Source organism: Solanum lycopersicum, chromosome 2 (assembly GCF_036512215.1).
Source record: "Solanum lycopersicum chromosome 2, SLM_r2.1".
NCBI classification, from domain to species: domain Eukaryota; kingdom Viridiplantae; phylum Streptophyta; class Magnoliopsida; order Solanales; family Solanaceae; genus Solanum; species Solanum lycopersicum.
The window spans coordinates 40,873,772-40,890,163 of NC_090801.1; the positions used below are offsets into that span (position 1 = coordinate 40,873,772).

General features: G+C 34.0%; 1 protein-coding gene across 1 annotated transcript; it reads left to right on the forward strand.

The window, feature by feature from the left end:
- Window positions 1-3,343: 3,343 nt before the first annotated feature.
- On the forward strand, window positions 3,344-13,861 carry LOC101266574 (uncharacterized). The gene is made up of 7 exons (XM_004231514.5): window positions 3,344-3,747; window positions 4,701-4,848; window positions 5,360-5,551; window positions 7,864-7,992; window positions 8,190-8,359; window positions 12,039-12,169; window positions 13,463-13,861. The coding sequence occupies exons 1-7, from the start codon at window positions 3,573-3,575 to the stop codon at window positions 13,538-13,540; spliced, it is 1,023 nt and encodes a 340-aa protein (XP_004231562.2). The 5' UTR covers window positions 3,344-3,572; the 3' UTR covers window positions 13,541-13,861.
- The last annotated feature ends 2,531 nt before the right edge of the window (window positions 13,862-16,392 follow it).

Sequence of the window (16,392 nt, forward strand, 5' to 3'; positions counted from 1 at the left end):
AAAATTAAGAAAACAAAGAAAGGAAAAAATAGTTATAAAAACTCAAATAGTAGAACTTGCTTGTGGAATTGAAGTCGCGAACCATCTGACTTCAATTCTAACTTTCGTTGAGAGGGTTCATCCTAAACATAAGAGAAAAGACATAAGTGACACATGAAGTTGTTTCCAATTTGTAAAAAGACACCTTAACAATGCATGCGCCCTATTATTTCCCTAAACAATTTTGAACTGAAATTAGTATATTTTGTCCACCTAGCATAGAGATTGTACTCTCTTAAGAAACGTGATCAACCTAAAATAATGAATATAAAATTATTTTTACAAGTATTTGTTATAAAATATAATTTTTATTTTTCTTATTATTTTAATTTTTTTTTCTTATTATTTTTTCTCTTTCTTTTTTCTTCAAAAAATGGGAAAAGGTAGAAATACCTCCCTAGACTGTGACTCAAATCCAGATGTACACCTTAACTAAACTAATATTCTATTATCCTCCTGAACTCTTTTTTTTTGTAATTCTGTTCACCTATTTGACTTACGTGACATTCAAATATATACCACGCGCCTCAATTGTGTGGAGTCATGGGGTGTGCCACATAAATCAAAAACTGTAAAATAATTATATATAAAATGATTTTTTTTGGGGGGGGGGGGGGGTTAATAGGACCTTAATTTAGTGAAGACGTGTCTCTAGAATTTCGGTGATAGATAGTCTAGGGTGGTACTTGTACCTTCTCCCTCAAAAATTCATTCTCATCTCCATTAAAACTCCTCACTTTCAAAGTCCCATTTTTACCACAACTCCACTCTCTTTTTACTACTACTAGTTTAACTCTCTTCAATTTTAAAATTTTATCTAAATAGTTTTTACATTTTGATGAATGTGATTAACCCATTAGATTTCAAGATGATTAGGAGATATCATTTAACTTTTTATCCGAAGTAGAATCAAGTTCTTCCAATTTTGTAGAATTTATTGATTTTTCACAATATTCATTTCTAATTTTGAAATTATATGGAAACGAAATAAATTAATAAACGATACCTTCAAAATTTTAAGTTTTTTAGAAAAATAATTAGTTTTGTTATCAATAACTCAACAAAGTCTCAAAAATAGTACTTTTTTTAAGAAAAGACATAAAATCACCATTGAAGTTGTCTCGAATTTTCATAAAGACACCTTAACTTTGCGACTGCTCTATTACCCCACTAAACAATTTTGAACAGATAAAATCATACCATTTTTCGATCACCCCCAAATTTTAAGAAGCAAGTGTGTTCACACACCAATCATTACATGACATGTGTTAATTTAATTAAAAATATAATATTTTTTTCATTTAAAGTTTTTCCTTTATCTTTTTCTTTCTATATCTCTCTCTCTCTCTCTCTCTCTCTCTCTTATTTTTTGAATTTTAATTTTGATATATCTTAAATTTCATTTCATCTTCCATCTCCCACTTTCAAGTGATTCGTCCCTCAATTTTCTTTTTTTTTTCTTTACCTCCATCCCCCATGTCAAATTGAAACCCACTTCTATTTTTTTTCTTTTCTTTTTCTTCTTCTTCTTCTTCTCTGATCAAATTCTTTATAAAATTCATATTATTTTTAAGACTTTATTGAATTATTGATAACAAAATTAATTATTTTTAATTTTTTTTTAAAAATTTTGAAGGTATCATCAACTACTCATTTTCATATAAATTAAAAACTAAAAATGATAATTTTAAAAGAATCAATTAATTTCCAAAAAATTGAAAGAACTTAATTGAAATCGAATAGAAACTAAATGATACTTTCTAATCATCTTGAAATCTAATGAGTTTATCACATTATTCGAAATGTAAGAAAATATTTAGGTATAATTTTAAAATTTAAGAGAGTAAAACTAATAGTAATAAAAAAAGAAGGTGAACTTGTGGTAAAAATGGTGACATTGAAAGTAAGAAGCTTCAATGAATGGAGATGACAATGAATTTTTTAAAAGAAAGAAAAAAAAGAGAAAAAATAAAAAGGAAAAAAAAGTTGGAATAATAAGAAAAATAAAAAATATATATTTTATAATAAAATACTTGTAAAAATAAAATTATATTAGTAAGTTTAGGTGCACACCACTCTCTATATCAGATGGATAAAAATGATGTAATAATACATATTCAAAATTGTTTAGTGATGTAATATGATGGTTATAAAGTTCAGGTGTCTTTTTTAAAATATGGGATAATTTCAGTGGTGAACTTTATGTCTTTTTATTTTTTTATTTTTTACTGATAGAATGGAATTGAGTTGAAGAAAAACAAAAGAAAGAAAATGAGGAGGTACTAAGCTTGAAGTGTGTGTGGGTTGTGGGGGTGGAGATAGGAGGTGAACTGGAATTTAAAATAAAAAAATATATTTAAATTAAATTAACACATGTTAGATAATGATTGAAGCATGATAATATTTGCTATTTAAAATTTGGGATTGATGGAAAAATAATGTAATAATATTAGTTCAAATTATTAAATTGGGTTGATATGACATTTACATAATTAAGATGCATTTTTGAGAATCCAAAATAATTTTAGGTGTCACTTTTTCCCCCCTTAAACATAATAAGCGATTATTATTATTATTATTATTATTATTATTATTATTATGTTTAAACAAAACTTTTAACACACTTATCATATAATTTTCGAATAGCAAATTTAATTAAACCTTCTTGAGCATACATGAATTTGTTCCTATCTACACCGTCACAATTATTATCATTATCATCATAGTTATTACTTCTCCGTTTCTCCGTTCACTTTTAATTGTCATAGTTTCTTTTTTTTTTTAGAGTCAAATGATGAAAACTTTGACTCACATTTTACCATGTCTTTTCAATCACATCAGTATGAAAAAAAAATTACAATTTATGATACCGCTCGTACAATAATATGTAATTTTTTTTAATTTAACATATCAGATTATATAATCTAATTTAACTTTTAAAATTACTCCCCCCGTTTCATTTTATATGTCATCTTTCAAATTTCAAGAGTCAAACAAGTCTATTTTTGACCATAAATTTTTCATAGATCTTTTAAACATTTTGAATTATCAATTATTGTGACTCATAAATTTTTTATGTAGTTTATAAATATGTAAATTTTATTTTTGAAAAATTAAAGATTTCATATATAATATTTTAAATTGTTTAACACTTGAAAATATAAAAAAAGATCATATAAATTTGAATAAAATAATAATCAAAATGGCTTTCAAAAAAGACAAATAATACTAATTGAAAGTAGACATAGGGAGTTGTTTAGTTGCATCAATCATTATCAATTATCATCATTATTAGTATGAAACCATCTGCATTATCATTAGGGAACATAATATATTTCTCTAAATAAAATTAAATAATACTAATAACTTTATTATAATTTAATTATGCACGTGAAGCAGTAGTTAAATGGAAGTCAACTGGTGTTGCACAGTACAACCCCTCATTCGTGTATATATTGAATGAAAATGAAAAAAATTTCAATTCGATCGTATTCAATATTTATCGTGTAAAATATCATAATCAAGTGGTAAAAATGGGTTCAGAATCTGATGATTGCAAGGTGATGATAGGTGTAGATGGCGGCACTACCTCTACAGTCTGTGTTTGCATGCCACTTCTTCCCTTTTCCGATATCCATAATCTCCCTGATCCACTCCCACTTCTCGGCCGTGCCGTTGCCGGATCTTCTAATTTTAATAGTGTTGGAGGTATATACAATTCATAAACCCTTAAATTCATTGGAAAATATAATTTATTGATGAAGCAGGTCAATTTTAGCAGAATGGATGATTAACCCTAATTGCTGCTATGTATTTAAGGGTTTCAATAAATGAATTTGTAGAGAAAAAGGTTTTTTTTTTTTTTTGATATGTTGGTTGCTTTATTTGCTTACTTCTTTACATTATTAAGGGTTTCTCATGTTGTATTTTCTGGGGGTGCTTAGTTATTTTAAAAGAATAATTTGGAAGACCTTTTCGAGTGTTTGTTATATCTGAAATGTGGAGTTCAACTATACTTTTGTGCTTTATCGGGTGGGGCAGGGGAAGATGGTAGAAAGATATGAAGTAGCAACTATCTCTGAATTCCTACACTAGTTGAGGTCAAATGAACCTGACAGACACATCTTTTTCCTTTTGGGAGCGCACTCGTAGTAGTTGGTGTTTGTAGGAGCTTTGATATCCATTGCACAATCTATGGTTGTCTGCACGTGGGTGGATGTTCCAAATCCAGATTGATTATTAGGAGGATTCATCATAGTTATGTTGTATTTAAGCTGGTGTTCCCCCTGCCACAACCACCTTCTTTATACTTGGGACTGACGTAGGTCAAAATCAGAAGCAAAATTTATATATGTTATCAGTAGGATATTTGTACCATAAGTCCAAGGTCTTGAATTATTATGTCATTTGTTAAAGATGCTTTTGGATTATTTTGAGCATGAATGGTCATCATTGCAAGTTAATGCATATTGGATTCAAATTTGATGCTATGAGCAGAATAATAATGTGGATGTCTGTGGATTTCAATTGTTGAAGTTTGTTAAATCAACTGCTAGAAATGTTCTCCTTACGATTGGAGTAATGCCATAAGACAGAAATGTTCTCTGTTTCTAATAGATATTAGTTTCTGTTTCCTTATCATTCTCGGTTGATGTTTACAGAAGATGTAGCTAGAGAAACACTGGAAAAAATTATAGCAGAAGCGCTGTCTGATGCTGGTGTCAAACGATCAGCTGTTCAAGCAATTTGTTTGGGTTTATCTGGTGTGAACCATTCAAAGGATCAGGAAAAGATATTAGGCTGGCTGAGGTTTGCTTGTTGCACTAATTTGTTAAAAGATATTTTTGCTTGTGGAGTTAATCTTGTATGCAACTTTTGAACTTAGTCTCAATATTAGGCTGCTGACATTTGCTTTTAATCACTGAGAATTCTGCTGTTCCAGCTTCAAAATTCGGTGGAATAAGGGGTCCTGTCCCCCCTCTATCCTTTTCCACTCAAATATTAGACTTGGCCCACCAACCAGAACTTGAACTCGTGATGTGCTTTTACCGTACATCCCGCATTGTACTATCTTCGCCAATGAACTATTGCCTGGGAGTTTCAGTAGTTCTAATTTTTAGCAAGCAATTTCACATAATTGTGTCTTGTACTCCAATTGTTTCGAAATTATTAGACATTTTGGACCTGAGCTTATTGTTCCAACATTATGGGGTATTCGGATCTTGATATGCAAAATAATTTATAGTAGTGATAACGATGTATATTCAAAAATGTATATACATTTCACTAAATAATTGTCAAAACTATGATATTTTTACAGGAGCACATTTCCAAGTCATGTTAAGTTGTATATTCAGAATGATGCCGTGGCTGCTCTAGCAAGTGGCACGATGGGAAAACTGCATGGCTGTGTTTTAATAGCTGGTACTGGAAGCATTTCTTATGGATTTACTGAAGATGGAAGAGAAGCTCGGGCCGCTGGTGCAGGGCCTGTTTTGGGTGATTGGGGGAGGTAAAGTTGGTGCGTATTCATGTTTTTCATAAATATACGTATTCTTCTATGTTTTCCTCTTCCTCATAACCTGAAAAGGATGAATATGTGGAGAAATATATTCTGCAACTATATACAGGAAATTAATTGTTTTTTTTTGTTTTAGCTTTTTGCCGTCTTTGTCTTAAGATGCTTCTGCTGATGTAGAATTATGGCATATCACATGGCCTTAAAAAAATCTCCTTATGCCTGGTAAAATTTAGCGGTGTAGCTTTCTATGCTGCTAACATTGTAAATTGCATCATTGGTGAGGATGCACTTATGTTCTGAGTAACAGTTGAATTTTCAGATTTGTTTGCACAGTGGCAGATGTTCATCTAGCATGTTATGCGTGTTTTGCCAACTGATGGCTAAACTAGAAATTTTGAACTTGCTGCATGAGTAAAGAATTTGTTAATATAGAAAGCAATTTGGATAGATGACAGTTCTGCTTTTGATTAGAGGTGGACTTTATACTAGAACTGGATTCTGGCTTTGTGTCCTTGTAGATTATTTTACTTCAACGTATAGGACTCTAGTGAGTTTATTGCTGCTCAGAGGTTGTGTTTTAAATCTAAACTCATTTAGAATATGTTCTGAATTAGAGAACTTAGTTCTTTCCTGTTGGAGCACTTAAACTAACTCTTTTACAAGTTGTGTATCTTAGTTGATGGCTAAGTTGCTCGGGCTCTCCAAAAATGTTGCAGCATACACGTCGGATCCTCAAAAATGCACTACTTTTGAAGGGTCCGACAAGTACCCGATGACTATGAAGAGTCCGAGCAACATTGGTTGAGGACAGTGAAATGATACTTTGTTCTCCTTATTCCGGTTGGCTGATGAATTTGGTTATAGCAACTTCATTTACATATTCAAATGCATTCAGTTTCCATGTGCATCTCAAATTGGCACTAACTCTGGATGCTCCTTCAAGCTTGTCACAAATGTCATATTTCATGTATCTAGCTTTCAAATGAGGTTGTATGGAATAACTCCTACTACACCCTTGGTTAAGGCCATGGTGAGTTGATCCCAAATTTGGGGCTGGTATTATGATTATGTGTCCAACTTTTCATTGATATAGTGTCTATCTTCCTTAACGCGATTGGTTATATCACATTGAAGTGGATTCTGAGCAATACTCATTTCTCCCTTGTCCTGATATGGTGTCATTGGAAGCATTATAAAATTTAAACCTTGCACTGAGCATCATGGTTAATGTAAGTCATCGATGCTAGAGATATCCCTTGATGCTTTGCTTTGGCAGCTAATTGGGCTGCAACAGATTGAATTAATTCAGATTACCATATTTCACCTAAATTTATTTGGGGTAAGCTTTTTGTAAGTACATGTGGTATTCTGCTTTGATGCCTGTTTCTAGTTCCTGTGGTTGTTGAAAGAGAATAGTATTACTTTTCTAGAGCTCTTTAAGAGTGAAAAATTCAATATTGGACGTCCATTCTTGAAGTACATCTCAAGCAAAATTTACAAAGAGAAAATATCTTACTGTCTTTGAAAAAGTGAGTCGTATTTAATGCTGGTTTTAGGATTTTGATTAGTTTGAGAACACATATATGTACTATACTGTTCGCTTGTTTCCTGTTAATTTCTCAATGACTACAGTGATTTTTTCAAATTTGCACTTGTTCATGAGTTACATTTGGGTTAGGATACTCCTAGCACAAAGCAGTTAAGGGTCTTTAATTTGTTTGTCTTCTGTACCTTATTTGTACGTCATTTTTGTGTTTTTGAGGCGAAATAGCCCCAGATCAAGGATAGGGCTGAATACTACTTTAATAATTGATAACTAACACAGCTAATTTTTTCAAACTGCCATTTATGTTATTTTTTTTATGTTCATGTCATAGTGTTTCACTGTTCAGGATATACACTTATTTAGGTTTGTTGCAAAAGAAAGAGAACAATAAGTAAACAAATGAAGAAAGAACACAGAAAATACTGTATTTTTTTTTTGATGACAAGGGAAACCCGCAGCCGCTACCCTTTGGGTGCGCACAGGGTAAAACCCCCGCTCCTATGCAATAGCTCGCAAACCACATAGGAGAGGTAAACCGCACTAGGCAAGCCTGGTGTGACGAGCTCGACCCAGAAGACAAACCCCTTGCTTTCGCTGGCAAGGAGTTCCGAACTTGAGACCTCCAATATGGAAGTCCCAAGCTCAAACCACTGGGCCACCTCCAACATCAATAATCTGTATTTGATAAAGATTATGCCACAAGTGAATTTGCTACTCTTTTGAATATGATCATAACTATCAGTTCCTGATAGTGCAGTGGCTATGGGATTGCAGCTCAGGCATTGATTGCAGTGATGAGGGCTCATGATGGTCGAGGTCCACAGACAATGCTCTCAAGTTGTATTCTACAGTCACTAGGTCTTTCTTCTCCAGACGAACTCATAGGGTATCTTCTCTAAACTGATGCGTCAAAGTTAATGGACATTTGAAGTGCCTTCTCCAGCTTCTTCCATTAGGGAAAGGATTGTAGATGAATGAAAACACCTTGGGAAATATTTACACCATATAAACTGATGAAAATTGAAGAATATTTGCTTGAGAACAAAATTTCAGCTGTTTCATTTCATTCTTATTGGTATCTAGGTGGACCTATGCAGATCCATCTTGGGCTCGCATTGCAGCACTTGTCCCAGTAGTTGTATCCTGTGCGGAGGATGGTGATCAAGTTGCCGACGAGATTTTACATAATGCAGTTCAAGAATTGGCTATAAGTGTCAAAGCTGTTGTCCAGAGACTACATTTGGCCGGGGAAGGTTTGACATTGATTTTAATAAAAAAGTTCTAATTTATATGCTTTATCATGCTCTTTTTTGCATGCACTTAAACCCTTGATGATCATGACAATGTAAGAGATACACGTCTACTCAGCTTCTTTTCCCTTGTTATCCTCTCCTCTACACAGTATTGATGTAGGTGCTATACTTTCTGGTATACTTCTTGTATACAGGTCGTCTTAACATCAGTAAAATTATTTACCGTATCAAAAGCAAAAAGAATTCCTGCTAGTACCGTCTCACACCTCGTTCTATTTTTTTGACTGAGGTAACTAAGAATGTGAAATTCTACGATTGAAGAAGATGAGCTGAGGAGTTGCTGATTTTAAGATTTTTTCCAGATTTGCAGATGATTTTCATATTATTATTGGCCTGTTACATATATTAATATTTTAAATCACAGATTATGTTTAGATCTTTTAGGTTCAGTTAATATCTCCTGCCATTGTCATCTTCTTCTATCATCTTCACCTTGATTAACTTACTTTTGTGCTCTCTTTCTGTAAGAAAGACCATCGTTTCTTCGTATTTAAAACTGATAAAGACTATGAATTAATGTTGGCTGGGTGGAGTGCTGTAATCTAATTTTTGTTTCTCTTGCTTTCTCTTTCCCCCTTCTCCCCTTGTTTAATCTTTTCTGCCCCTTTCTCCCATTTATCTTTTGGAGCGCATCAATTTTTGTATCAGAGAACAAGTTTTGATTTTTCAACCATTGCTGCATCCTATCTTGATGGGCGATTAAGTACTCGTCACCTGACCTTCAAGAAATAACTCAACCCTCAACACATTCAAGACATTATTTTCTTGATGCCTTGAATAAACGAAGATGAGATTCCCCTATTAGTTTGGGAATCCTTGGAATTATGCTAATACCCTTTTATGTAGCTCAAGAAGAATAAAAAATTATGAAGTGATGAGTTTGACTGGGCACAGGGTTTAAACAAAAATGAGAAGACTTTGTAATGTTCCAAAATTATCCTTAAAAATAAATGAAATCTTTAAATAGAAGTGTACACTGTTAAGATGTCCACATCGGTAGAGGGATGGGAATTTGGTCTCCGTATATGGACTTGGACAAACCTCCCTGAGCTAGCTTTTGGGGTTGAGTTAGGCCCAGGTGTCATACCTTATCATGGTATCAAAGCCACGCACATCCCAATTTGTTGTTCACCGATGATGGGCCCCCATTAGAAGTGTTCACGCTCCAGTTGAGGTCTGGGCGTGCGGGGGATTGTTAAGATGTCCCACATCAATAGAAGGATGGGAATTTGGTCTCCATATATGGACTTGGACAAACCTCCCCTCATGAGCTAACTATTGGGGTTAAGTTAGGCCCAAGTGTCGTATCTTATCATACACCTTTGTGGAGTTTTTGCTAAATAAGGAGAACCCAACATGGGTCATTTTATTTTGTTTTGTTTTGAAGTTGGTAACTTTGTATTTCTATAAATGTTGAAAAACAAACAAACTCAGTACTTTGGTACACTGAACCATATTTACTGCAAAAAGACACTTAAGAAACTAAAGCTATTCTAATCTCCTAAATCGAGTTTAGTATATCTAGAATTTCTACAGTTTCTTTTGATTGTGTCTGTCTACACCAAAAACAAAAGAGCAGAATAAAGTTCACTTTTATCTTCTGCACCAAGTTGCTCCTATTCTCAATATATGTGGAATTCCTTACTTTCCAAACTGTCCACCATATGATAGGTGGTACAATTATCCATCTAGCGCTGTCTGTAACCTCTCATCCTGCTTCTTCCTAGCTTACTGAAGTCGCTGATAGGTTTCCTGGCATTGTCCATGTGATGCCTCTGAGAGCCAGAAACATCCTCCATATTTGACTTGTGATTTTGCAATGTTGGAAAAGGTCTCGCCGTCTCAGTAGTTTTCCCACATAAACTGCATCCAGGGCATATATTAATCCCTCTTTTCATCAGGTTGTCTTTGCCCTAGGGTGAGAACAGCTTCTCTTGTCAGAAGCCAGAAGCCCGACAAAACAATTAACCTTAAAAAGTATCTTGGTCTTCCAAACGTATTTCCAGGGTCACTCGTCAATTTGGTAATTGGATTGATTCAGGTTGTTATAGACTACATTCACTTTATAAACACCACTACCACTAGTATGACCATTATACCACTATTAAACCCTTCCTGCAGATCGCCCCAAGTTTTTAACAGATTGTAGAAAGAGGTGACCCTACTCAGCTCCCAATCAGTTGGCATTCTTCTGAAAGTTATGCCCCATATAAGGCTGGGCAATGCAACGGGATGTACCGGTAACGTTCCCGTTCGTCCCGATCCTACGAGACGGAACGGGACATCTCGAACCGGGACATGGAATGGAATTGAACCGAGGTTTGGTACCGGTGTACTGGTACCGGTTTATCCCGGTTTATCCCGGTCCGGTCCGGTTTCGATTAATTAATATTTATTAATTAATTTATATTATATAATTATAAATTATAATTTATATTTTATATTAAATAATAAATACTACTTAAGTAACCCAACTACCCCTTTAAGTATTACATTAGTATTACATTCGAGACTTAGTTGAAACAGAACCCTTCCTTGAAGGTGGTTGCGTAAACTATGCACTGTACTAGTAGTTATAAATTGAAATTGTAATTTATAATACAAATTTAAATAAATTAGATTGATAATTTTTAATTTGTGTAATTGTTTTATCCTTATTTTTATTTAATTTTTTAAAGTTACTAATATAATTATTTAAATTACATGTTATAAATATTACTTATAAATTATAACATATTAATAATAATAAGTAATAACTTATAAACTTCAAAAGATTTAAATCTTGAAAACTTAATTAGACTTAACTTGCAAACTTAATAAGTAAAATTTTTAGAAAAAATATCTTTAAAATAACTCAAGTAAAAAATTACATTATAAATTTAAAAACTATTAATTTAAACTTAGAAAAACAAAAAAATATTCATATTTTCGTAATTCAAAAAAATCATTTCTTGAAATAACTAGATGTGTCATCCCGTTTATCCCGTCCCGTTCCTGTTCCATCCCGGTATATAGTGGGAAGGGACGGAACCGAGTATCCGTCCCGGTAATTCCGGTCCGGTTCATCCAGGTACCGGTCAACTCGTTCCGGCCCGGTGGTCCCGTTCCGGTCCGTTGCCCAGTCTTAGCCCCATCCCTTGTCTGTCTGCTGTTCTGCCTTGGTTCTGTGTTGGTGTAGGACAGGTAAGCTCTCTTGCAGGATCTCAGTACCTATCCTTACCTCATTCCAGAAGTCGGTTGTTTTCCTAACATGGGTAAGCTGTTGATGGTGTCATTAAGTATTTGTCAAATAAGGAAATGTGTCGTTCTTTTTGGGAGTGACTAGGAAAATGTGTCATATAAATTGGACAGAGGGAGTAGTTAGATATGGGGTCTTATTTCTGGTAAGAATTCTAGCTTGTTCAAGGCTCTCTATTCGGTAAACAGGACTCTTCTTACTCCTACTTTGTATTAACACGGGATGAAAAGCTTATGAATTGATAGGGTTTTACATATTTTTCTGTAAAACTGTCTGATTTTCTCTCTCTTAATTTGTCTCATTTACCCTTATCATTTTCCTTCCCTGGCCTTTCTCCTATCCTCTTTTTGGTATCAAATTCGTGCATGTTGACAACTGCAGATGGGAAAGGCTCCTTCCCTGTTGTTATGGTTGGAGGCGTACTTGGAGCTAACAAGAAGTGGAATATTGGGAATGAAGTTACTAATTCTATTTTAAAGACTTATCCAGCAGCTTGTATAATTCGACCAAAGGTTAGTACTGTTCTCTCGGTATGATTAAGTCTTGTCCAGTTTTTAACGACAACATTGGGTAGGAAAAGAGATTCTTTTCATACTGCTTTTTTTGAAGTTGGTGGAAGGAAAATACAATCTTGGTTGTCATTCGATATTTCAGTTGATATTGCCACACATTCCTGCTTTCTGTTGTTTGTGCTGTCTTTGTTAGATCCTCAGTTTATTGTGCTCCTTATCTTCCGTTATAGTTGGAGGCTTGGAGCTGCGAGTGCAATGAGGGAATACAGGACTAATGAAATATGATTGGTGTAGCTTAGTGAAAGATGTTACTTTGTTATGCGTCCAAATTTCTAATCTACATGCGTAAGGGAAATGTTTGTGTTGAAATCCTTTCAAGCGCATAATACAAAGCGTATATGATAGATTTGGAATTAACATTTTAGATACCCAGGAAAAGCAATTGAGAAGTTTTAAGTTTATTATATAGCTCACACCTTACTCATAGCTATCTTAGACTTCTCAAATACATTAGGCTTCCCTCAGAAATGCAATATATAGTCTCTCCTTTCTGAAAAAGAAATAGGAAACATGAAAGGATGTGCAGTTTGAGGGTAAATCTAAATTTTTGCTGTAACTTTGTAAAAATAAAAGCTAACATGTGTAAAAGCTACATAAAAGTGATGTAAATAAAAAAGTACCAATGTCATTCTTTTTCATTTCATTTGTTTAAAAAGAAATGACGGGTTTAGAGTGCAACAGTTAAAAGTATCTAATATTTGATGTAAATTAGCTTCCTCAATTTTTTTGACATAGAATTTACATGTATAGGAAGTATTTATAGTACTATCAAACATAACTTCTACTAATAAAGCTATTTAGGAAACTTCCAAATACGTTGCGGTAAAGAATAAAATATTTGCTTACCATTGTGTCGTATAAAAAGATTGGTTTACCTTTAAAAAAACAGATTTTAAGAAGCATATGAGTCTTCTAATTCTTTGCTTCTTCTTCTCTTCATTCTTTTCAAGGGGTGTGAGATTCCATTAATTCTTGTAACCTAATAGGTAAAAGCTAAATATTGGATTCCCGTCTTGTGAATCCTTTTGACATGTTTTCTCCTTTGATCTCTGAGATAGCTACATTATCTGTCAATGGTTTCTTATGCAGATGAAAAACAAAGTAAGCAGGATACACGTTTCTTTTCTCTACTTTACCCATTTTTTCTTAAATTAGCTTCATCTTTCTTCCAGGGAACTGTTATCTCTCTTAATTTTTTCCTATGTTTAATGTTTCTGTCACACAATTCTTCAGGTGGAGCCTGCGGTAGGAGCTGCTTTACTTGCATTAAATTTCCTGATGAAAGAAACAATAGCGAATGACCACAGTTGAAACCCGACTGTACAGATCTGAAAGTGTTCCAACTGTATGACCATTGATTTCAATTCCGGGCATATATGTCCATCGATCAGTGGTTTATATCATGTACTTTGCTCTTTTTCCTTTGCATATGCAGACTGCTAATGTGATAAGGTATTCAAATGATCCTTTCACTATATAGCTGTAAAGTATTTTTGTTTCCTAAGGTTGGCAGTCTTTTTATGCCGGGGAACTGGAAGTGAAGGAGATTGTGTGGTCATTGTTGCATTTGTATTGCAAATGGATACATAATTTTAATGACAATAGCAATATCTATATAATAATCTTTTACGACATTCTCCTCTCTCTCTCGAAAGAATCTCTATTCTCCATTCATGGCCGTTTTGGGAATTGGCTCGAGCAGTTTTTCATAGATTGCGTGAATATTCTTCATAAAGATTGGAAGGCAACAGTCCATTCTCCTCCACTTTAGTCCAATCTATGCTAAGCTGCTATCCTTATCCATTTTATGTAAATTAGTTGTGTTCCTGCAACAACTTGCTATATTATATAGATGACATGTAGGAAAAAGAGTGTTTACATTTACTGAACAGGTACCAATTGATGCAAACAAGAAAATGGAAACGGTTTGTTTAGGAGTTTAAGCTTGAAGAAGATGATGGCTAAAAGGTATCTTAGAAAGAGGAGAGAAAGATCTGATTATGACAATCAATGAATATGAACTTTTACAATTGGGATCTTATATGTATATATACTATACTGAAAGCCAACTATCACAATTGGGAACTTGGAAAACAAGTGGTTTTTAAAGAGTAGAAACTATTTTTAAAGAAAAAAGTTTTTGATTCTAAAATTAACCCCGATAACCGATTTTGACACCCCAATTGGGACACGATCCCGACAATTGATTTGGAATCCGATCTTGTAACTTAACATTGGACCTAGGACCTGATCTCGACACCCGAATTAGAAGACGACCCTGACATCCATTCAAAATCCAACTTAGGATCTGACTCCAATTTTAAAATTAGGACCCGACATCCGAATCGAGATCAAACTCCAGCTTCGACACACAAACTTGTAAACAACCTTGATGATTGATTCATGATTCAATCCTAACACCTAACCTCAACTCCTGTGTCGGGACCCAACATTCAGACTAGAACCGATCGTAATGCTGGCACCTATGTCAACACCTAACCCCGATATATGATTCGGAAGTTGATCTCGACATCTAACCTAGGACTTGACCTCAACTTGGGACTCGACACTTAAAACCAAGACCCAATATCCAAACTAAGATAACTTCTGAATTACTCTGACAATCGACGTAGGACTCGATTCCAACACTCGACTTTGACTCCAAATACAAGATCTAACTTTCAAGTCGAGATCTGACCTCGACTTTGGACTCAAAATCCAACTTTTAAATAGGGAATCGATCCTAAAACTTGATTCGAAATCCTACTTCTAAACTGGGATATGAGACTTAAAATTTTTTAAAATTCCAATCAATTGACAAAATATCACACCCCAAAATAGGGAGAGCAATTGACACTCGATACCCTATAAGATTGAGTTATCCAATAAAACATACTAGCTAAACCAAAGTGTGAGACAACAAGATTGGCTAACACAACCTCTAAAAAGTGAAGTTTGGACCCTGAAGGTCATGACCTGAATGAGAACAAATCATATAAACAATGGTAGACACGCCAAAAAAGATAATAATAATAATATATATGTAGCCGACGAGGCCACAATTGAAGATATGCTTACTTACACACACATAAATACATTCCAAGACTATTGGCGGTTGAAAGACACAAAAGAAAACACAAAATATTGTGTCCACAATAGTCTCTATGAGTGATATAAACATTGCCGGGACAAGACCCCGACTATATCCAACTGTACAACAAAAGTAAACATCCACTGACAGCCCCAGGATAAGATGGAGCTTACCAACTCACAGTTGAACCTGAATCCTAGCGGGTGGGTCGATTAGAGTCCCTGCCTGTTCCTGCTCGAACAAAACAAAAAGCAGTGTCCCCGATTAAAAGGACGTCAGTACGAACAAAAATGTACTGATATGTAAAGCGGAAAATAGAATCATAAATATTTATCGTAAAAAAAAGGGTAATAGAGATACCACCTCAAACTGAAACTCAAATAATTTCCATGGATAACATTTGGCCCCCTAATACATAAATATGCATAGTATGCTCGTATAATCGTATGTCGTGAATATATATATATATATATATATATATATAAATGCAAATGCATGACATACCCAACCAAATACTAGCAATGGTGGTGCCTTCCGGTTGCGAACCGACATCATATTCGCCAACTTGTGGCATCTATGTCTCATACATATAAATATAGGCAATAGGCCTCATACCTTCCAATTATAGCTCGGGAGTTAAATGCATAGCATGTCATGTCATGGATTTATAACATCTATAAGTTACTGTTGTCATGTTGCCAAGCTTGGCCCGTTTGTAGTCTTGTTCCCATAACCTCGTACTAACTCTAGTATATTATATAACAATCTCGTGGAACCTTGTATGTTCTTCCAAAAAAAGCTTGAAAAGTTAACTCAAATTTGAGAAAGATAACCTAACTTTGCAGATATTCCTAACAAGTTTTAGGTGATTTATTTAGTTCCTAACTTGATTCCTAGATAGTTCATAAAAGAGGTACTCCAAAAATCAAGAGTTTTAATAGTTTAAACATTTAAGTCATATTAGAGAGTTTTGAAGATCGTGAGTTACTTTAAAAAAAATCATAATAACTTTAGTGGGGAACGAGGTCTGGTTACAAGTGATAAGAGTCTCCCGTGATATTTTAAGTCACAT

Bases quoted from the DNA above. Each gene is read 5' to 3' on its own strand.
- LOC101266574 (XM_004231514.5), top strand. From the start codon at position 3,573: ATGGGTTCAGAATCTGATGATTGCAAGGTGATGATAGGTGTAGATGGC. The intron at 4,849-5,359 runs GTTTGCTTGTTG...ATATTTTTACAG, and splicing joins AAGATATTAGGCTGGCTGAG to GAGCACATTTCCAAGTCATG. The intron at 12,170-13,462 runs GTTAGTACTGTT...ACAATTCTTCAG, and splicing joins CTTGTATAATTCGACCAAAG to GTGGAGCCTGCGGTAGGAGC.